The sequence below is a fragment of the Ictalurus punctatus genome, chromosome 11, assembly GCF_001660625.3.
Source record: "Ictalurus punctatus breed USDA103 chromosome 11, Coco_2.0, whole genome shotgun sequence".
In the NCBI taxonomy this organism is placed as follows: Eukaryota; Metazoa; Chordata; class Actinopteri; order Siluriformes; family Ictaluridae; genus Ictalurus; species Ictalurus punctatus.
Window position 1 is genome coordinate 4,413,459 of NC_030426.2, and position 24,489 is coordinate 4,437,947.

At 36.9% G+C, this 24,489-nt stretch overlaps 1 protein-coding gene across 1 annotated transcript; it reads left to right on the top strand.

Annotated features, from left to right (window-relative positions):
• The first annotated feature begins 10,042 nt into the window (after positions 1–10,042).
• On the top strand, positions 10,043–12,787 carry si:ch73-361p23.3 (tumor necrosis factor receptor superfamily member 3). Its single transcript, XM_047158679.2, has 7 exons — positions 10,043–10,265; positions 10,366–10,470; positions 10,789–10,923; positions 11,062–11,143; positions 11,271–11,485; positions 11,597–11,686; positions 11,788–12,787. The coding sequence occupies exons 1-7, from the start codon at positions 10,172–10,174 to the stop codon at positions 11,844–11,846; spliced, it is 780 nt and encodes a 259-aa protein (XP_047014635.1). The 5' UTR covers positions 10,043–10,171; the 3' UTR covers positions 11,847–12,787.
• The last annotated feature ends 11,702 nt before the right edge of the window (positions 12,788–24,489 follow it).

Genomic DNA, 24,489 nt, shown 5'->3' on the forward strand with positions numbered 1-24,489 from the left:
CACTGGGGGTACTGGAAGAGACAGCATCTACTTGAATTTAAAGGCAGTGATTTATTGAAAAAATGTATAATCATCTATGACACAAAGATCTGGCAACGTCAGAGTTGCAAACTACATGTAACTCACAGAAAACTCACTTACTAAACCAGTATCTATACATGCAGAAGACATGTGCTGAGTTGTGGTGGCTTAGTGGTTAGCACGTTCACCGCACACCTCCAGGATTGGGGGTTTGATTCCCACCATGGCCCTGTGTGTGTGTGGAGTTTGCATGTTCTCCCCGTGCTGTGGGGGTTTCCTCCAGGTACTCTGGTTTCCTCTCCCAGTCCAAAGACATGCTTAGGTAGGAGTAGCATTTAGAAATTTTGGGTCTCAGGATAATAATAATAACAAAAATAAGAAGCTTATAAAACAGAACAGTATGTTGGCTTTGTCAAACCAATGGCTTCTCTAATTTTATTCTGATGGTAACCTAAATAGTAACCTGATAGTATTGCCCTCTGTTTGTGATTTATGATGCTTTTTAATCTGAATGTTTCTTTATCAGCATAATGGTCTGTGCTGTTAACAATGGTTTATTGTTCCAATGCATAATCTTGTGCTTAAGATGTAACTCATCACATTAAAAAAATATATATATTACATTTTTTAAATGTCTGCAAAGTGTTATATTAGTTCAGTAACTGCTGAGGTTATAATGACCATGGTGGATTCAAAGCTTATTCCTGGAACACTGGAACACAGAGGTGTAGCTAGAGGGGGAACTTTCAGGTTTGTTACTAGCATGTTATATTAATTATTTTCAGTGGATTTTTCATCTTACTTGATTCCGTAATTAAATAACAAAATGATATCCCCCAAACACACCCACCCCTCCCCCCTCCTACCAAGGCAGGAATACTCCCTGGATCCAGACCAACACACGGCATCACACTCGCACACATGCATGTTCCTTCATCAGATCTGCAGGTTGCTTTGCCTGCAGCTTTCAGAACAAAGAGACATGTTATATATATATTTTTAAAAATTTAAAATTAAAGGCCGTAGGCAATGGAGACAAGCCTATTCCTCCCGCTGTTGTCATAATGATTCCAATGCGGCTGTCCCTGGTCTGACCTTGACACAAAGAAAGATGCTTCTTGAGCTATACCTTAAGAAGAAAAAAGAAGAAACAAGGGAGACGAATATGGATAGTTTCTGAGCTATACGTTAACAGGAAGAAAGAAGACTAAAGAGACATGAACATGGGTGGTTTCTGAGCTGTACCCTAAGAAGGGGGGAAAAGAATGACATGAAAAGGAATCTTGTTACATGGACAGAGACATCAGGAAGTAGCAAAGCACTGTAATGATTCAGCAGCCAATGAACACATTGCAGTATGGGAGGTTGTCTTGAACTTTTCCTTATTCTGTGACACTGTATAAACCACCAGTAAATGCCAGTAATATGCATAATCTGAATGAGGAGACCAGAAAATTGACTTCAGCATAAGCTGTATCTGAATACGTGTAATTTTCTGAGGGCACTGTTACTGTAAGGTTAGCTGGTAGAGAGAGGTGGAACTGGTCATGGAGAGAGGCTTCCCTAAATGACATACAGTCCCCTTCAAAACTATTGGAACAGCAAGGCTAAATTATTATTATTTTATTTTCTGAAGACATTTGGGTTTGAGGTTAAAAGATGATTATGCGAAGAGAGTTTAGAATTCTATTTATATGTAGATGTGTTAAACAACATAGAACATCAGACCACCAATGGTCCAATCAAGACAGATCTAAATAAACAATAAAGTTCCAATGAACAGTAAATCTACATTTTCTCCTCCTCTAACTTGTTCAGTACTCGTAATACAGATTAAATACATGTGGGACAGATGCTGTAAACTATGGATCTGATCCAATGTTATTTGGGAACAAAGATCAATCTGAATTTTCTCAACATAAATGTTGTGTGTGTAGTTTGTTATCAGGTTGTCTAGACGTACATCACACATCTGATAAACGAGATTTCCTCTCCCGTGCTGTAATGATGGCTGGAAACTAGGACTTAATGGCATATACTGTAGAAAGGTCATATAGAACATAGAGAAATCTCATTGGGAATTAAGTCACCTTTCACGTTGCCTTTTATTATGATCACAACCAGACAGTTATATTGTTTCTGAGTTTAATAATAAGATTAATGTTTAGACTTTTTTTTTTTGATGCTGAAGAAGCAAAAATCTAAGTAACCCTTAACCTTCAGACTGATGATTTGCAATGTCTGAACACGATGCTTGAAAAGAAAAATGTATAACGAACTTGAAAAGTTGGAAAGGGATTCTATGAATTAGTAAATGGGTATCTCTCTCTCTTTATATCGCCATTACAGCAGTGTTTAAACAGATACATAGCAGACAAATATACATATAGACAGTTTTATTTTGTACACGCATACCAACTTAATCTTCACATATCATCGTTCCCTATTAATGAAATCTGTCAGTACCTAATAAAACAGTTTAAGTCTAAACAGTTTAAAACAATTTTAAGCTATGATAAAAGAACAAAAACAATGAACCTTTCTCAAAGAAAAGAAATTCCTAAATCCTCTGACCAAGTATATGGCTGTACCATCTGTCTATTAAATAAATGCCGGTCCTTCATGCTGAAAAAGAAGGATCCAAATATAATACCAGTAGTTTGGCACTGTGACTCAAAAAGTTGTTTTATATCTGACATCTGAAAGCTAACTACTGTCCCCAACTGCTGTACAATACTGATGATGCTCTTACAGTTAAGAGGGCTGAACGGCAGACCTTGTTAAATAATATTTTATGTTTCTTCCTCATAATGTGTTATATTTTATAAATATATTCTTATACATCTTATATTACTTTTTGTCTTTTCTTATACGTTGAAATGGGAGAAGAGGGGTCCGATGCTGGTGTGAAGGTGATCCTGCACAAGGACATGTCTTTGTAACTGTAAGGGACGAGTCAACGTAATCCTTCACATGGTATTCATAAGGTGCCATAAGTTTCTGCTTCTCTATGAGTCATGCTGAAGTTTGAACAAAATGGTTTGACTTAATATCCGCAGCAGCAGTGCACAAGTCATTTCTTCCTAATTTTTATTAACTTTTATTGTATGCCTAAATGCAATAAAAGTTATTTGCCAGATTCAGATGCTCCTAAACAAATTATTATAAAGTATGAGTTGGTAACTGATCAACAAAGACTGTACTATTATTTCTAATATAATGCATTAAATATGGACCACTATTTTCACTGAAATATTTCAGAGATTTTTTTTTTTTTTTACACTAGTTTACACTAAATGTCTAATATTCTGTTCTGTTGGAAATATGCCTGAACAGTTATTCCCATCCCACCCACCCTGCAAACCGTTAACCCCCCCCCCCCCCCGCGAACCCCCAGATCAGGAGTGGGTAAAGACAGACTGGTGATCTGATCTATATTATATATACGTGTACCATAGATAACGCCTCTCTGAACGCCATGGTGGGACGTTCCCGAGTTGAAGTACTGTACAAGTCCTAAGCATTAGATCACCCCAATTACTCTTGTATACTCTTTCCATACCATCGTGATCTTTGCCTGATGAAACCATACACAAAACATATTTGACATTTGGAGCATAATTCTAAAATCACCACATACCAAATGCACAACCGTTTTGTCTTGCTGCCATCACAAAATAATAATGTTTAAACCTTAAGTAACGTAGTCACGGAGGGTTTCATTTATTTCACAAGCTTACATTCTGCTCATTTATGTTCACATTCAACCATCATGTATTTTCTAACAGCGGAGCTATACAAAACAAACCCCCACAATCTAAATTTAATGTGTGGTTGCAAGATAAAAATTCTAATTTATTGAATTAAATATTTAAAGTCATACACATTATTCTGATGAGTTGTGTTGACATAATAATGTTGATAATTACATCAACTTAATATTGTGTGTAATTTCTGCATTAATTGATTTAAAACAAAATTTACGTCGTAGTACATTTACATTTATTCATTTAACAGAGTGTTAGAGGACCTGTAGACTGAACAAATACTAAGGACATTACAATGTGAGAATCATTTCACTTACCATTAAATTCTACTAAAGCAGTGAATTTGGGGGCGTGTTCTCAATAGTGATATGACCAGCAGTGGACTCGTGTATAGGCTACACCGGCTAATACATTTGATGGACTATTTTGCACTACTACACGTAGCTAATGCTAGTCATATTTTGCAGTGTAATTTGAATATCTACCCTTTAGTTTACCGTAGCAGTGGATAAGAAGGAAAAAGTTTCATTTGACAAATCTGCTCATCTAGAGAGGGCTTTTCATTTGTGCTATAGGAAAGATAAGCATGATTACATTTCTGCTTATTCATGTAAACCTCAACTACATTGTGTAATCTAATTTCATGTATTGATACATTTTTTATTTTATTTTTTAAAATCTTTTGTCACTCGCACACGTAGCCTTCTAGCTCCACAGCCTTTGGACTGTGGATAGTTCTATGAGAGAGATAAAAGTAGTAGACACAGAGTGTTTATTTTTTGCCTATATTGCTCATTTCATTCAGTGCTTTAACGTCTATAAATCCTGCAGAGATGTTACGTATGAGATTTGTAATGTAAATCACACTCGATTTTACTTTCTATTGTTATAAAACTTAAAGGCAGTCATTTTTCCTGGTTTAAAAGACTGCATTCTACTGCAGACAATCTAAATGGAGAAACGTAATTTTAAAAATGATTGTCAACTTAACAACTTGTGTTCATAATTATGTTAATTTAGTACATAACACTTAAATTCCTTTTAAATAATGTGAAAATAAAGTGTGTTTGTGTGCGTCATATTTTTGTTTGGATGTGTAATACACATGGCCGTACCATGTATAGTAACATTTGTGTCAGGAATGGATGGGAACCCGATTTAACATAACTATATATATTTTATGATCTAGCTCAGAGAGTTTCATATTCTATGTGAAAAGAAAGAACATGTGTGCAACGTGTGTGGGGTGGAAAACATATGGCCGTACCAGTTATGGTAACGTTTGTGTCACGAATGGATGTGATCCAGATTTAACATAACTATAAATATTTTTATGATCATGACCTTTGATCTAGATATAGAGAGTTAGAATGTGTATCTTTTTGACCTTTGACCTATACCTGTCAAAACTACGGTTACATTATATACAAACTATTTCTGTCTGGTGTTTCTTGTTACCTATGTGCGTCCTGTTTGACTGTGGGACAGCTGTGGCTCAGGTGGTAGAGCAGGTTGTCCACTAATTGCAGGATTGGCCCCGGCGGACAATCAATCCCCGGACCCTCCACATGCCAAAGTGTCCTTGGGCAGGACACTGAACCCCAAGTTGCTCCTGATGGCAGGTTAGCGCCTTGCATGGGGTGTGAGTGTGTGTGTGTGAATGGGTGAATGAAAAACAGCGTAAAGTGTTGTAGAACAACTCATGTTAAAAGGTGCTATGTAAGTATATATAAGTCCTTAACCCAATTGAGCATGCATTTCACCTCCTAAAGAGGAGACTGAAGAGAGAAACCCCTGAAACAAACGACAGCTGAAACAGGCTATATACAAAAGAAGAAACCAACAATTTGGTGATGTCAGTGAGTTGCAGGCTTGATACAGTTATTGCAAGTAAGAAATATTTCTGTTCTTATAATTTTGCTCTCCTAAAAAGTGGGTGATCTGATACAAAAGGTTCTATGTTTTATGTTGTTCAACACATTTAGATGTAAATACAATGAAATAAAAGCTGGAATCCTAAACTCTCGTTTCATATCCATCTTTTGATCGCAAACCCAAATGTCTTTGGTGTATAACACAAATAAAATAAATTGACCTTGCTGATCCAACAGTTTCAGACGGGACTGTATTTGTAAGACTGGGGTAGCATCACATATTGTGAGTGTGTTATGGAGATGCGTGTTAATTTTACATTTAGAAATACATTACTGATTCAATACTATGCATGCTTCCCAGACATTGACACATTGCTGTGTTTATATTAATTATCACATTATAATACACACTATCCTATAAAATTATGATAGATACAGTGTGTGATGGTTATGTGCCACTGTAACCTTGTGACTATGATTATATTACTGGACCAATTAGTAGTAAGACTGAAAGTTATTTATTTAGTAAATGTTGCCATCCTGATGCTTCACTGCACAATTTTTCTTTGTAGACTTTCCAACTTAAATTTAAGGGAGTCCTATGATTTCTTTTTAGTGTATTTTTCATTATATTACTTATTCAAAATATTGTAAGATTTCATATAGAAATTTGATTCGTTAATGAATCCTGTGTGCAACTCAAATTGTGTAAATGAAATATAAATGCTTTTTTTGACTTAACTAATACTTGGATAATTGGATATCTATTGGTTAATTTACCTTTTTTAAATAAATCATGTAATCGTTATATTACTAATGTGCATAATTATGGGTGATTGTGAGAATGGTATTAGATTATACTGTAAGGTCTTTAGCATTTTTGAAGCTATATTCTAAGTCAGTGCATGAGTTTTAATATTTGCTTTTTAATTCTGACTCCCATCATCCAAATAGGCGTTAAATGAACTACACATCCTGAGATTTTCTTGAGGTACAGTGGCAAGAAAAAGTATGTGAACCTTTTGGAATTTCATAGTTTTCTGCATAAATTTGTCATAAAATGTGATATGATCTTCATCTAAGTCAAGGGTATTGACAAATATAATGTGCCTAAAATAATAACACAAAAAAATTCTGATCTTTCGTAAAAACTCATAGTGCTTGTGGGAAAAGTATGTGAACCCTTGAGTTAATGACGTCAAAAAAGCTAATTGGAGTCAGGTTTTAGCACACCTGGAGTCTCGTTAAGAAAATGAGTTTGGAGGTGTGGACTACAGCTACTTTGACTGATAAAAACCCCTCAAACTTTTGGAGTTTGCTCCGCACAAGAAGCACACGCTTATGTGAGCCATGCCTTGCCAAAAAGAGCTTTCAGAGGAGCTACGATCAAGAATTGATGATTTACATAAAGCTGGCAAGGGTTACAAAGTGATTTCAAAGACTTTAGAAATTCACCAGTCTACAGTTAGGCAAACATTCTACAAATGGAGACACTTTGGGACTGTTGCTACTCTATCAAGAAGTGAGTGCACAGTCAAAATGACACCAAGAGCACAATGAAGACTCATCAGTGAGGTAAAGAAACAACCCCGAATGACAGCCGAAGATCTGAAGGCATCATTGGAGCTGGCTAACATCTCTGTTAATGAGTGTACAATACGCAAAACATTGAACAAGCGGGTTATCTACAGCAGGACACCACGAAGGAAGCCACTGCTTACTAAAAAGAACATTGCTGCACGCCTGAAGTTTGCAAAAGAGCACATTGACACTCCACAGCGGTATTTGCAAAATGTTTTGAGGACTGATGGAACTAAGATTGTACTATTTAGAAAAACCACACAGCATTACATCTGGCGTAGAAAGGGCACGGCATATCATCATGAAAACATCATCCCAACCGTAAAGTATGGTGGAGGAAACATCATGATTTGTGCCTGCTTTGCTGGGGGGGGGGCGTCAACCAGTTATTAATTCTAAGGGTTCACTTACTTTTTCCACTGCCATTTTGAATGTTGAATGAGTGTGTTCAATAAAGACGTGAGGGATCAGAATTTATTTTGTGTTATTATTTTAGGCACACTGTATTTGTCAATACCCTTGACTTAGATGAAGATCAGATCACATTTCATGACGAATTTGTGCAGAAAACCATGAAATTCCAAGAGGTTCACATACTTTTTCTTGCCACTGTATATTCAGTTAGTGACACGATGGTAAAATATTTATAAAAGTTAAAAGAGCTCTTTTGTCTTTTATGTAGTAAAAACGAAAACTTTTTTACAGCATGTTTTTGGGCAATGATCGGGAACTAGACCCTGGAGGAAACCCATGCAGACACAGGAAGAACATGCAAAACTCCCCAGACATGTACATAAACTTATTATCATCATGCGAATAGAATGGATTCTAATGAGGGTTAAAAATTTAAATCTAGAACCCTTAAGGCTTCTTTATTTTGTCCTAGCATAAAGGTTCTATGTGTTGTACAACCCTAACAGAGTGTTAATCTGAGATGGTTCCAAGTAGAACCCCTTTAGTAAGCTAAAGTACTTAACTTTCCAAAGAACAATTTTTATAAGAGAATGCCATCAATTACTAATCAGAATGTTTATATGGGTAATTCGATGCCTCATCATTCAGACCATAATGTGATTTCAGCCATGTAACATCACATGGCTTTTTTTAAAAATATATATATATTTTGTAAAACCGCAACAATGTTGCACTAAAAACACCATGTAATATTTTACCGTTTGTGCAGCTATACTGCTCTGGACACAACCTCTAACAGGCCAGAATCAATGTACCTCAAAGTGAAAAAAACAAATTATTGGTTTCACAGATGTGTTTCAGCAACTTTACAATCAAGACTGAAACACTGAGTAAACTGTGAACTTATGTCTATGACTGTGTGAGAAATATTCTGCTATTGTTAACAAAACATTGTTTTATTCTTACTGTAACCAAGATATTTTTATGTTCTGTATTTATTATGTAGTTTTTATGAATGTGCTGCATCTCAACATTTAGCAGTGGAACAGAAAATAATTCTTCAGATAAAATCTACAATAAGGATATATTAATCCATCCGAACCTAAATGGTTTTCCCCTTCAGACATAACCATTGTTTTCCATTTCTGATAACCAACTTTTGTCTTCCTAAAGCCTACACATTAGCAGCCACAATAAGTTAGTGTAAACTTTGAATATGAATTTAAGAAATATATACTGTTACACAACATTTGTAACCTGTTAAAAACTGTTCCAAATTTTCTAATCATTTCTAACCATCATAAAAGCTAAGGACGGAAGCTCTGCAAGAGTGCAGCTTTCATAATGTCATCCTGTTTTGAGTTAAAGAGGCGTGTTTTTCTTCTTTTTTTTCCATACTTTGCGTGTTACTTGTGTGAAGTAACTAAATGCTATTTTTATTACTGAGGATACAGTGGAAACATCTAAAGTTAGCTAAAGTTAGAACAATTCAAAAATCGACAGACATACCCATATATTAAAAGCTTCACAACATATTCACAAGTGGTGAATATGCTGTTTAAGATTTTATTTTACTAAAACGCACAATTTCTTCTGCGTGCTGAAGATTTCTTCTGTGTTGGTATGAGAATTGAATACAACTCTTAAATCTAAAGTTCCATTAGCACTAGCAGATTATATTGAATTTTGCATAAAAGGCACAATACTAGCCTATTGGTTGTGGAAACATTGAGAAATTCTCTTTTACAGATTTGCATTCAAAAGAATATGATGTCACTCATGAGTCATCATATTCTGTAATCCAAAAATAATCAATAATGTATGTATTTCAGATTTTATTGCTTAGCAACTGGTTACACTGGTTTCTGCCAGAAAGTCATTCTTTTTTGCAAATGTTCCTAGAAGTATCATCAAATGACAAAAAAAAAATGTTTATTATTAGTACTGTATCATCAAAATGAGGCAGATTTCTAGCCATACTAGAAATACATTTTTGAAATGAATTATGATTGAATGAGTGCAGGAGAACACACATCCTGGTGCATGTATTCAGTCAGCTGGCAAGAGAAGTTGTGTGCCCTCATCAATCTAGAAGCAAAAGCATAATTAGCTGAACTCACTTTGAACTAGTGTCAGTAAGCAGATGTGCACGTAATCAAAAACAGTACTGGTTTCTCAATTATCTGTCTTTGGTATCGAATGATTCAAGAGCCTGTTCTTTGATTTTCTTCATCCTGTATCTAATTCAAATTATGTTCATTAGGTAACATTAATCACTTTTTAAAAATATGAACTCATTAGTGAATTACTAAAAACATGCATTAAATGTAATTACTTAGCTACAGTTAGCAAAATATTTCTGTGTGGGTGGTGGAAAACTGTTGATGCTTTCCCTAAAGAGCGAGGGACGTGATCACTCATTGTGCATCATCTACAGGTTTGATTCACTGTTATTTTTTGAAAGAGGGAGCACACCTGTGATTACACTCAGCGTGTAACTTACCCAGCACTGCCATGCTCTGGCAAAGCTTTTACATCATCTGGAGCTTCTCTTGCTTGTTATGGCTTGATCAAATTCATGTTTCATCTGGAATCCTTTGTAAACCAGGTAAATGTTTGCTACAATTTAGATAAATTGTGGTCTGTTATTAACTCTGATGTTGATTTTGTCCTATGTTGTTTTAACTGATTGGATGTGTGTCATGTAGGTGAGAAAGCCACGCGCTCAAAGACCAATTGTGAACCTTGTCCAGATGGCCAATACAACCATAAACATAGTGAAAGTAAAGAATGTCAAAACTGTGATCCTTGTGGTAAGTCTTAAATTCTTTTAATTTCCCGGAAGTGGCACCAATTTTTCCCAGATGAGTTACAATTGAAGTTAAACATGACATAACTGCAACTGCCTATAATTAACAAACCTATCTTAATGTAAAACTTAAAGCCAGGTATTTGCTTCTGTTACAAGTACATGCTCATATCAGAAGCACTGAGAATGTCTTGTCTGTGTAAGACATTGTTATTTAAAGTTGCAGTAATAATCATTTGGATTATAGTAAAATATTGTTTCCATGATTTTTTTTATTTATTTTTTTATTGCACTAATGCTTATGTTTGATTCTCTATTTTAGAACTGAATAGTTCTGAAATTTCACCCTGCACACTAACAAATAATACTAAGTGTCGTTGCTTTGCCGGCTTTACCCGTTTGGACGAAACACAAAAAATATGCATTTGCCCTGTAGGATCAGGGATAAAGCATTTAGGTAATTATATACTTATCATATCACATTTTCTTTTTTACTTTAGTGAATTTACAGTGCAAGAAATATGGTGATTTTTTTCCCCCACCCCATTGCTTTTTGCTTGCATGAAGGTTTTTTTTTATTATTATTTTTTTTAAGAAAATGGATTGAGGATTTGTGAGAAATGTCCGCCTAACACTTTCACTGATGCAGTGAACTCTGAATGTCGACCGTTGCCACAGTAAGTCATTTTAACATTATACAAACCAAAAGGTGCAGGACTAAAAAAATCTGCCTATGTGCATGACAACATTATGAGAAATCCGGTAACTACATGTTCATCTGTACCTTTGCGGTTTCCTTTTTAGGTGCATTCAGAGCAGTGAGACAATTCCAGGAACTGTCACCTCTGACATCAATTGCAGAAATGCAGCGGAATCAGTAGTACCTCCCTCCTCCTCCTTGCCTTTGTCTTCCACATCCACCAGCACATCAACCATGACTGTAACCACCAGCAGAAACTCCATCTCTACCCCCACAACCTCCTTTCCTGTGTCCCAAGACAGCAGGAAGCATGCCCTCTGTAACCGTCACCACTCAACTGCTATAACATTAACAACACCTTGAAATACACTCATGTGTTACGATGCTGAATCTTCAGTAGTGAATTTTGATGGTAAATTTTCAATTCCAGGGCTGGCCTCTCTCGCAGCTTTTCTGCTTCTCATCCTGATACTAAAGCTCAGCCAGTGTCCTAAGAAGAAGACAGACATAGTACGACAAGGTAGGGAACCATTGTGCTGGTGAATTGAATGAAGATGGTGTGTGCGTGTGTGTACATCAGATACAGTCTCCCACTGTCTCTCTGTCTGTCTGTTTCTCTAGGTAGTGCATGTGGAAAGCCAGTTGAGGAGTCTGGCGAGAAATTCCTTCCTCCTGTCTAATCCTCTTCATTCACATGCCAGTCTGTAAAATTGCTATGAGAAAAAAATCAGCAGTAGGTATTATATACCACTGAGAGCCACAGTATTTTACTGCACTTTACATTGCTGTAGCCCTGGTACATTGAATCTGTTCTGTGACTAAAAGAAACTGAAACTGACTGATATGATTATCAGATGCCCCATTTAAGGAAACTTCACTGTCACAGAGGTGTTTTTTTCCCCCACTTCATTTAAATGTCTCTCTTGATCTTTTTGTTTGGGCTGGTTGAGACGTTATGATTACATGTTATCCTTTTATAGGAATGATTTATATGTCATGTTTTAAGTTATGATGACCCAGTGCTCATGGAATGATTTTGAATTATGGATTAGCATTGGATCATTATTTTGTATGCGGTCTGTTTTTCTTTGATTAAAAAGTCATTTGTTTGTCTTTTATATTAAATATAGATATAACTAGAAATGCATTGGGCATTAGACCTTATAGAAAGATGTCGACTGTGTTAGTCACCTTCGAAACTACTGTGTAGCTGCTGAAAAAATATCACTGCGAAGCCGTGACCTTTTACTGGTGTTTCCAAAATGACCTTCTATTTTACCAACCAAATGAGTCTATGCCTTGTGATGACTCACAAACTCCGGAGATACCAAACCTGGATAACATGTAGGCTTAGGACAAACTGAGAATGATTATTCCATTTGTAGTGTTTTGTTTGTTTGTCTCCTTATGTGGATAAGGATATTAGTAAACGCTTCCTGAAAAATAGACATGTATAAATGTTTAAGAATACAAATGGGTTAAAAAAAATAGTTAGGTTATGTGGAGAGTTGGGCACAGTTATTGCTCCGACATGTATACGTTATTTTACAGTTTATCTACAAAACAGATGTTTATTTTTATTTAAGATTTCTTATTAAAACCCATTAAAATATGGCGTATATATTACTGTGTGTGTGTTTAAATGTGCTAAACAATCATTTTCCTTATTAGACTGTCAGCACACGTTTCCTTTATTAAGACTTATTTTAAAGTATGGAGGGTTCATACAGGTTGTAACTCTTAAAGGTTTGCTTTGAGAAGTCATGTTAAGAATCAGTGGAATCGCAGAAATAGCAATCACATGACATTAACATAAAATATAGATAGTGTACTGTGCAAAATTAGTGGGTGCATGGTGGCATAGTTAGCACGTTCGCCTCCAGGGTCGGGGGTTCGATTCCCGCCGCGACCCTGTGTGTGCGGAGTTTGCATGTTCTCCCCGTGCTGCTGGTACTCAGGTACTCCCCCAGGCCAAAGACATCCATGGTAGGATGATTGGCATGTCCAAAGTGCCCATAATGTATGAATGTGTGTATGTGAGTGTGCCCTTCGATGGATTGGCACCCTCTCCAGGGTGTACCCCGCCTTGTGCCAGATGCTCCCTGCGATAGGCTTCAGGTTCCCGTGACCCTGTAGGATAAGCAGTATAGAATATGGATAGAAATTAGATATTGATAAACATGTGACAAACATGAGTTTGGTTCCTAAATCTCTCCTTGAAGCATTTATATGTATAGCATAGGCAAAATATATGGGTGCCCCAAAAATGACTAAACCACCAAACATTGTTATCCCACCAAACTAGATCTAATGTTAACATCTAGATATACTGTTCATAAATAGCTCATGAATCATCTGAGTACTAAAAATGGGTAAACTTACAGGCCATTTTTTTAAGGTGTTTTTATCAGTGTTTTAATAAATCAAAACACATGCCAGTAAAATATGATTCTTATCACATGCCAGTAAAATATCTGCTCAGAGAAAAACATCTGGTCTCAGTGGAGCCCCAGGTTCTGTAAACAAAACATAAAATTTTGTGGGCTGTTATAGCATCAAACCAATCATGGCAAAGAGTTGTTTCTGCTTGCCTGTCAGTTTAGAAAACCTCTCCTTACTGCAACTATTAGAGTCTATTACACATTATGGGTCTACATTTTGGTTTACAAAGTCAGAAGAGGAGCTGGTGAGCAGTTGCATATCTGTAGCTTTCTGTGAAACATGCTAACAACTCGGACATGATTTGGAGTGAAGTGCTTTTACGGAGACTCTTGAAAATCAATAGAATGCAAACTTTTTCAAAAAGAACTGGTTGGGAAAAGATTACACTAACAACAAAGTTGAAAATCCTAAATAGAAGTATTCTTAGGAAGACCACACTACCTTTTAAACATACAACCCAAAACTCCATGTCTCTGTCAATGTCTGCATAACCATATTTCGAACTCAACTTCCCTGCAGAAAAATGAGTTCTAAGCAATAGTGGGAGGCTCAGTGCTCTACTTCTCCAGGTATTATCCCCTCCTACAGCTAATTCTTTTCAGGTTAATTTCCTCCCTCTTTCAAAACCGTAGAAAAGAAGTTAATCACGGTTTTAGACTTCCTGCTCGTAATTTTCCACGTGTGGTCACGTTTGAATGTCGAAATATGAATGAGTGTGCACTTCTCATGAAGCACCCAAGATCACCTAACCCATCAAATTCTCTCCAAAGGTGAAGTCAATAAAGCCTACAAAGCACCTTACCAATGTTGATTTGATAGAAAACAGCACAGCTTATCAATGTATATTATTTTATTTGATATTCTTTCATCAGAAGTATACAACCATGCTACTGCAACTCATATATATATCTTTTTACTGTTGTTTTTACAGTTAAAATTCAGAAAGCTTCTACAAAAATAAGGCATAAAGTATTAAACCAATAGAAGGCCAATTGTTCATGCAACAGTGCTGGGTTTTTTTTTTTTTTGTTGTTGTTGTTGTTTTTGTTGTTGTTGTTGTTGTTGTTTTTTAAAGGTTTTCCTTAAAAATAAATCAAGTATACTATATATGAGGACAATGTGTCAGTAGACTATATAATAATTGCTAATACATCACGGGTACAACAATTCTAAAATTGGCATGCATCAATAAGGTTAATTAATAGTCTTTAATTAATAACAGGCACATTTTTTATCACGGTAAAAAATAAACAAAAAACAATCAGAAATTGTAGGTAATGCACATAAGGGCAGATAAATATAAGACATATTATTAGACATTAGCAACTGAAGTTTCATTATGTCTAGTGGTTTTATAGTTACTTCTACAATTAGACCACAAAAACGACAGACAAATAGTTTATGGTAGACAAAAGACAAAGTCATGAAGACGAGTGTTTTGTTATTTGACGTTCAAGCATCAAGCACAGTCAGCACTATTTACTTCCTCATATAATTTAGTCTACATAATGATGTCACTGTTTCCTGCCGTTTCGGAGCAATTCATGAGTTTGTCTGCTATTTCAAAGAATCAGGTCTCAGGTGTTCATGTCAGAATTGTTGGTTTCTGATGTAGGAATGTCCTAACACTTTTTTGTTAAGGGTACTGATCGAAATGTATATTTATGTATCGATATGTCTACTTATTTAGAAGATGAGCATATAGCAGATCATATTTTAAACAATACAGATTAGGAATTACAAATAGCTAAATACTACAGGCAAAGCTGTAGCACTGTTCAGTTATTGATTCATACATATAATGGAATAACATATAATTGCTACCCAAATCTCAGACTCACCCAATCATGAAAGTGTGAAAGCAGCACCTGCTTGTTAGAAGTGTGGTGAATATGCAGGTTTGCCTAGTCATATTATGTAAATTGAATTGGGTATACCTGGCTTTGGTGGGAGAAAAACCAAGCTGTATTCACCCACTCTAGTGAAAATAAGAGATAGACAGATAACTGTATGTATGTCAATTTTTTTTTTTTTCTAGTCACGACCCCTTACTGTTTGTGGTTTAGTCTGTTGTGCGACTGGAAGAACGTCATCGACTGGGGGTGGGGTGGGGTATTGTGGTTGGAGTGTGAGAGAATCTGAGGGTTGAAGTTAAGTATGGTTCCCAGGGCTAAGAAATGTCTCTTTACCACTACTGAAACACTCTTATCTAGAGCGACTTACAGAAGTGTTTTGAAGTCTCTATCAATACATACATCTTCATACAGGTTCACTAGGTGAATGACTAAGAGTAACACCAGTCTAAAAACCCTATTGGTGTTATTATAGTATGAAAAAACACAAGACATGGATTTTTTTCCCGAATGGGAGAAATTAAGAAATGTTATATTTATGTACAGCACCTGCTTTCCAAAACATTTCAAATTCTCTTTAACAACTCCATAAGAAACAGTTCTCATAAACTATCAGACCCCATGAGTGTAGTGCAGGGGTGAACATGGGTTGTCTGCGGGTAGAAAAAATTACAGACAGTGGGCATTAGGGCATTTCATCATGGTTTTTCCACTGTAAAGGCAATTTATAATGTTTTATCTACTATGTGGGCACCGTACAGGGCACTTTCAAGCGGTTGTTTCAACCATGGGGGCAACTATGGGAGAGGGGGGCGTGATTTGAGGCTGGGTGTGTGTCAGTGCTACTACACCTTCTACTTGGCTAGAGTGGTGTAGAGTGTGCATAGTGTGTTCAGGTGAACTCGGCTCTGACATCTTATTTCAGAGACCTGGATGTGACAAGGAGGAGGGACGAGCAGGGCTGTGAAGATGCATGCCTGGCAGTGAGTTGTATAATCAGTGGGAGAGAGTGATAAAGGAAGCGCCATAGAGGGAGAGAGGCGCACGTGCGCTTTGTGTTAGAGTTATGTTTGTGTGTTTTATGATCTGTTTGAGTTCTGTTTATTATTAACCCTTTAAATGCATGCGACCCGGAGTTTATATCTAAAGCGGATGGATCTCTAAACTGCCCCAATAGTATAAAACTGTCCTAATATTTTATTAACAAATACAAAATAATAAAGTACAGCGTATTTCGTTATATTTGGACATTTTTGTCAATAAGCATAAAAATATGTACACCGTTAAAATTATGCACTTTTAATTCGCGCACTGAAATAGGGAAAATGAGGACACATAAGGGAACAACCAATGACAATACAGGCGCAGAGACAAGACAGAAATCACAACGATATGCTAATGTAGAAAGTAAACAAAGTCAATGTCACTAAAAGAGCGCGCTGCGAGCTCCATCACTTGTGCGAGGGGAAATGATGACACTAACATGTTGCTAAATGGCACTACAGAGGTTGTCAGTGATATTTAGCGTCATCACGCCGAACAGGAAAAGACTTTGCAGATAAACTGTTTCAGGTATGCTGTGAACAATTCTCACAAAAAATGTGGATGAAGATTCATCCACAGAGTAAATCCATATCATGGAAAATGTTTTAAATCAAGTTTGGAAAAGTTTGCCAGACGTTTGGTGATGGTGACGTTGAAGTCGAGCGACCGCGGTGTATTTCATTTGTAGGATACGGTTAGCTGTTTATTTCCGTTTTCCTGTTTATCCTATATTTTGGCTACAATTTCATTTATATTTTGCTTCTACGAGATGATGCACTTTAAGGACCAGTCTAATTTGATGCAAAGATTTGTACAGTAGCTGGAATGTAGCTGTCACATTTCAAAGGTAGAGACAGAAGCAATTGCAGATTTCCAAACATTTAATAACAAGTAACCCAACAAACTACAAAAGACACTAAGACAACTAGGCAAAAAACTGTGGCTAAGGCTAAACATAAACTATGAAACAATAGATGGTACAGGGACACAGGTCAAGTTAAACAATACGTAAGACGAGGAAGCAGTACAAACAGTGACTATATGTAGGGGTGCTTGTTAAACAAACGTGATACAGGTGCAGGGGGTCATGATGTAATGTGGCTGCTGGGAAATTAAGTCCAGAGTTCCCTCCTTGATACATGACAGTAGCACAACATGGAGGTGAAAGCAGTGGTCTGTTTATTTAAATGTGAAAGTGCAATAAAAAAATATGTTGTCCGTAGAATCAATGAATAATCGTGAAAAATAATCGTGAGCTCAATATTGATCAAAATAATCGTGATTATCATTTTGGCCATAATCGTGCAGCCCTACCTCTAGTCACTTGTGACCCTAAAGACTATTTACAACAAATTAATTATAAAATGGATATTGTTCAGCAATTTTATATTTTATAAATAGATTGAGGAATACTAAAGTGGATGTCTAATGTGAAAAAATAAATGATGGGGATGGTACTGAATGACATCCCAAGTCGCTAACGACCAAGTCGCTAACGACCATTTAAGGGTTAAACTTTACGTTTATGTTCAGCTGGTTCCCACCTTTAAAGCATGATACGTTGGAGCCTAAACGTTGGGAAGGAAGATGTGCTGTTGGAGAGCCCTCGCGGCTACGGCAGGATCATGGCGCAGAGGAAGTGTGGTGCTGGAGCGGTTGCCGGTGAGAATGGAGGAGTCAGTATCATCTGCCGGGAGGCAGAGGAACCACTGCTGTCTACCTGAAAGGGGAGGAGCAATTGCCGTGAGAGGGTACCCCGGCCCACGTCAAAGAAGCAGGTACATGCTTTTCTGGGGCTGAGGGTGTACTATAGGAGGTTCGTACCTAACTTCTCCTCTGTAGCTTCCCCCCTCTCAGACTTGACCAAGAAAAGCCAACCGGACCGGGTGCGGTGGACCGAGCAAGCAGAGCATTCCAGGCCCTCAAACAAGCCCTCAGCAGCTCGCCTGTCCTCCGGAACTCTGACTTCTCATTACCCTTCACTGTACAGAGAGATGCTTTTCGAGACAGGACTGGGGGCCGTCCTGTCCCAAACTTTCACTGGTGACGAGCACCCAGTCCTCTATGTCAGCAGAAAACTGACCCCAGCTGAACAGAAATATGCTGCCACGGAACAAGAAGCCCTCACGATAAAGTGGGCCATAGAGGAACTCCAGTATTATCTGGCAAGCTGACACTTTCCCTGGTGATCGACCACGCCCCCTCTACAGTGGATGGCCTTGGCCAAAGACTAAAATGGCAGGGTGACCCGGTGGTTCCTCTCATTGCAGGACTTCTCTATAATGCAAATATGCCCTTCCACCTAGCCAATCAATAGTTAACCCATCAAGCATGATACACACTCTGCCTTCCTCTGAATAAATGAGAGACCTTGCTGTTTGAATTTTGTGTGTCTGTGTGTCATTTGGCAAACTCCCCCAAGGCCTTCGCGTGAGAAGTGTGTGACAGGACGAGGGCACCTTCTTCCTTGCGCACTTTCTCTTTCTCTCTTCTTAAGAATCATAACCGGAAGATTCTCATATCCTAACACTAAAGGAACATTACTGGCAAAGGATAAGCAAGGTTCAAAAGATACATGAATAAGGAAGAATTTAAATTTCATTTCGAAAAACATTCTGAGCTAAGTACTGTAATTGTAAGGGCAAAGAAATACAAGATATTTTGTGAGGTTTGGTCAATATTTCAAAGTAAAATGTTTTATTGACTGAATTTTTGAGAAACAAAGTACAATTTAGCAGTGATCAGTCTGAAGGTGTAGATGACAGATATTCAGTTTTCAGAATTGTAGAGCAGATATATAACTACTGGTCATAATACTTATGAGAGTAGTTTCCTTTTTTATCTCACAAAAGATTAAAGTATTCTGATGTGTGTACTAATGACCTTTTAATCAGTCATGTGTCCTATAATTCAGTCTTGAGTGACAACACTTTTTTTTAACAGTTATGACTACTTCTTAATAATTCTAATAGTACTAATAATCACAGTTCCCTTTGTTTTGTTTACTGGTGATGACTTGAGTCCTGTTAATCAGGTTTGAGTTTTGTGTATCAGTTACCCTCATTCTGTTTAGCAGTGATCCCCCTGGCCCTGTTATTAAAACTTCTTGGTTGAATTTAATGATTTGACCTGTTTGGATGATTTTAATAAAAATTTTGGTCATTTTTGATTCAGAGAAAATTTAACATTTAGCATTTACTGTATATAGGGTTGTGCCCTGCGATGGACTGGCACCCTGTCCAGGGTGTACCCCGCCCTGTGCCCGATGTTCCCTGGGATAGGTTCCAGGTTCCCCCGTGACCCTGAAGAAGGAGTAAGCGGTAGAAGATGGATGGATGGATGGATGGATGTATATAGGGGTTAGAGATGTAACGGAACATGAATGCATTATTCATAATTGATGGATATAAGAGATCTAAATGGATATGAATACAGACAATAATAGGACGTGCACATTTTTAAAGAAAGCTTGCCAGGATGGTTCACATGTGGGCATGAGCGAGTGGTAAGATATGAAGTTCATGGCACAAAGTCATTCATTCTTTGGGATGAATGTGGTGCATTTGCGGTATCCTTAGTAACCGCTTGGTCAGGGTTGTGGTAGGATAAATTAAGCTAGTAGTTTGTTTATATTTTGAGGAATGGAACCTACTTTATTATGAAAGGCATGAGAGAAAGAGTGGTGCTACAGTATGTTTATTTTTTTCCTTTTTTTTTTCTTTATGCTTTTCCACATTACTTTTTTTAACGCTGAAAAAAAAAAAAAAAAACAGAGCAGATGGAGGCAAGCTTGACACACAGGTTCAGCATGATGCTATTTGCTTCTGATCACCACCAATTATATTTCTGGCATTCTGCTCTCACTACAAGACACACAGGCATACAAAGTCGACGACCAAAGTTTACATACACCTGTTATTCACCCCTTTCTTATTATTAGGTGGACAAGCACAGAAGGTGCATAGGCACCCTATAGTTATTCTACCATTTCTTTTCATTAGTCTTTTTTTTATTACTTCTTCTTCTTCTTCTTCTGGCTAGAGTGTCTCTGGCAGCCCATAGAACCGCCAGGTAAAAAGTCGTGAAATATGGCACACTGATTGGGGAGGGTCTAAGGAACATTCTGACCAAATTTGGGCCAAGTGCTGCCAATGCTCTAGCGCCACCATTGACCTAATTTGGCATTATTTTTATGGTCATAACCATGTGTCCAAAATGTGAAAGCCAGGCATTCCTAGATTCCCTGGGTCACGACGAGTTCAACACATCCTATTATGTCAATTTGCACCTAATTAGATCATCTTTAATTTTTTTCATAAACTTTTTTTTGCAACTCTTCCTGAATGTACTCACGAAATGCCATGACTGCACCACCTTGTGGTCAAGAACTGTAACAACTTTCATTTTTTTCCCCTTATATCATTTGAAGAATGTGTGCTAAATTCACAGCTCCTTTTTCCTATAATTCCCTGGAGTATGCTGAAGTGAACACACACCAACATCTGAAATTCAAGTGTACTTGCTGTCAGCTATCTTGGATTTAGTTCAAAACAGTTTTTTCTCTACTCCTCCTACAGTTTATGTCCAGCCAACACAAATTTGACATACATCATATTCAAACCAACCTGGATGAAAATTATGAAAAGAGTGTTGATATTCCAATTGGTTTGCCCAAAATGTGCTAACAAATCTGACAGCAAAGCCACCAAACAGGAAATGAGTCTGTATCTCAGCAACAACCTTGCACACTGACACAAATCTTGATAGGCAGCTTCAGGACCATGCCCTGAGGCGTTGCAACAAATTTTGTGCCAGCACCACCTACTGGTCAAAAGTTACAATAACATGCAAAAAATGCTTCCATCTAAGTGCCATTTTTGCTATCTTCCTCCAAATTTTATCCAATCGTCACAAAATCTGGCTCATCATCTTGAGATCAAAGAAACTCTGATATTCCAAACTATTCTCCCATAATGGACTAGCAAATTCATGAAACTACAAATCATTTGTGAATCCTTTTGCTGATAGTTATGGCTCTGCTTTCCTGTGATTGTTTATGAAACAATTGTAGCGCGTCTGTGAATGTGCGGCTCACTGAGTCTGGGTGCTTGGCCCCTGAAAGTGCTACATGCAGCTTTAATACTACTACTACTACTACTACTACTACTACTACTAATAATAATAATAATAATAATAATAATAATAATAATAATAATAAGTATTATTATTATTATTATTATTATTATTATTATTATTATTATTATTATTATACTTCCTATGGGATTCTATGGCAGCCAATAGAATACTTTGTACGCATGTTTTATTAAATTTGGCACACTAATGGAGGATACTCTTAGCTACCTTTACAGCAATTTTGGTATACTCCACTCAAGCCCTCTAGCACCACCAGTAGACATTTATAATAATAACTCTACAACGGAATGTAATAGAAAAGCGATTCCATTTTCCTCCCATTCTTTGGGTCAATGTTAGCTTCTGCCATTTTTAAATTTTTTCAAAAACAATTTATTCTCTTCTTTTCCTACAGACTTTGTTCCATCATCATTAAATTTGAATTGCAACATCATGAGACTATCCCATCTATAGCACACAAATGAATTTCACAGCAAAGCTGCCAAACAGGAACTGTAAGCATATCTCAACAATGGTGTGACGTATTCTGACCAAACTAACAAAATTAACAAATTTGCAATATTGCTCATAATTTTTCAACCACTCAACATTAAATCAAGATTCCGTTCCTATTGATTCCCTTGAAGGTGATGATATTGTGGATTTCTCAAACAGGAAGTTTGTTCCAAACATTTCTTATGCTCCTACAAATTTTGTTCAATCATCAACAAATTTGGCATGCAGCATTATGAGACCAGTTCCATCAAAAGTTATTTCTCTGAGTTTTGATATACAGGATGGTTCAACCATAATGGGCAAATGAAATTTATGGCAAAATTGTCAAACAGAATATAAAAGCATACCTCAGCAACCCTTCTGACAGATTTTGACCAAATTTGGTAGACCACTAAAGGACCTCATCCTTAGGGTCTTGAATCTGCACCAGTCACTTTTATAGTATGGAACTTGCTTTTGCTGTCGATATTGCTGCTATACTTGTGCTGCTACATTACATAATAGTTTACAGTTTACAGCCCATGTTCTGTGCATCTATTGTCCTGTGTATTTATTGTCTTGCACTCATCTCACACTGTTGTGTATTTGCACTTTATGTAGTTTTGCATACTGTTATGTGTTGCACCACGGTCCTGAAGAAATTTCATTCCAATGTATACAAGCTATATAGAGGAATGATAATAAAAACCCACTTGACTTGACTTTTGTGCAATTCACCTCTAGATAGCAAAATCTGGCACAGTTATAGATGACAGTCTCGGCTACCTTCACAGCAGTTTTAGTATACACCAGTGAAACTCTCTAGTGCCTCCAGTAGGTAAGTATTTTGCATTTTTCACCTACAAACTTTGTTCTATCATTAGCAAATTTGGTATGCAATAATGGAAGACCAGGCTAACAAAAAAAAGTTTTTACTCACAAGTTTGATGTACAGGACAGTTTGATCATAATGTGCAAATGAATTTGAGGGCAAAGCTGTCAAACAGGAAATGAGGGCGTCTCAGCAACTGATGTATTTTGACAAAACTTTGTAGATCCTAAAGGTCCTCAAGAAGTTTTGTCTAAATTCACCTCTACATGGTGCTATAATGGGCAAATTTGTAAAACTGCTCATAACATTTGCAGTACTCAACATTAGTCATTCCCATGAAGGCTCCAAGTTTTGGTGATCCAAGCAATTTGTGATTTCTCAAACAGGAATTTGGCCATTTTGAATTTTTTACCGTCGAACAACTATGAAATTTGGAAGAAAGCATTGGGAGACCAATCCAAACAACAGTTGTTTCTCAGATATTTGATATGATGGATGGTTCATCTGGAATTCAATGATGAAGCCACCAAACACGAAGTGAGGGTACACATCATCAACTATTTAATGTATTTTAACCAAACTTTGTAGATGACTAAATGACCTTGTCCTAAGGGACTACAAGAAGTTTTGTCTAAATCCCCTCTTGTGGGCACCAAACGTAAACTATAATTAAAACTATAACTAAAACTCTCCCCTCTAGTGGGCGCTATAATTCACAAGTAAAACTACTCATAACACAGAAAGTGCTTGCATTCCATAACTGCAGCTATACTGTTATCATACATTTGTTGTGTTAACAAACAAACTTTAGCCTTGCTTTTTTTTTATGCTGGTCTTTTAGTAGTAGCACAGAAGCCTTTAAGTCCATGGCAATGTCGGTCTCTCTTAATGGTGAATGTACAGTACATGCTTTTGGTATCTGATGACTCCAACTCCATCACCAGTTACTTTCTTGTTAATATCAAACTGATTTAAAAATGTTACGTATGATTTGTGAGCTGTTAAAAAGTTTTTGTGATCTTAGGGACCCCAAACAGGACATATGAGATAGTTCCATGTACTAACACATAGGTATAGTGTTTGTATTACTAGGGTACTGTGGGTATTTTTTAGAAATCCAAGATTTACAGATCATTTATAAATCTTGTTCCTATGTTCGGTCTTCTATGCATTCTCGTGTTTTTGCACATTTTTCATTTTCAAGTTAAATAATGTATCAAGTAGGTATGACAGTTTACAAGAAGACTTGCGACTGGTGTTACACTGTATATCAACACCCGCACACACACACATATACACGCACACGCACACATGCACACATGCACACAAACACACACAGCAGTGTCTTTAACTGTGGTTGTAAAAAAAAAAAAGCTCTGAGTCAACCTGAAGCTGACAGACCAGGAATTTATATGCATATAAAATATTTTCTTACAGTGCAACTACCATTTAACCCAAACCAATATAAAAATCCTTAACGAAGTAGAATTTCCACCAACTGTAAAGAAACTGCAAAGTTAGTAA

Bases quoted from the DNA above. Each gene is read 5' to 3' on its own strand.
- si:ch73-361p23.3 (XM_047158679.2), top strand. From the start codon at position 10,172: ATGCTCTGGCAAAGCTTTTACATCATCTGGAGCTTCTCTTGCTTGTTA. The intron at 10,266-10,365 runs GTAAATGTTTGC...TGTGTCATGTAG, and splicing joins TGGAATCCTTTGTAAACCAG to GTGAGAAAGCCACGCGCTCA. The intron at 11,486-11,596 runs GTAACCGTCACC...TTTCAATTCCAG, and splicing joins CAGCAGGAAGCATGCCCTCT to GGCTGGCCTCTCTCGCAGCT.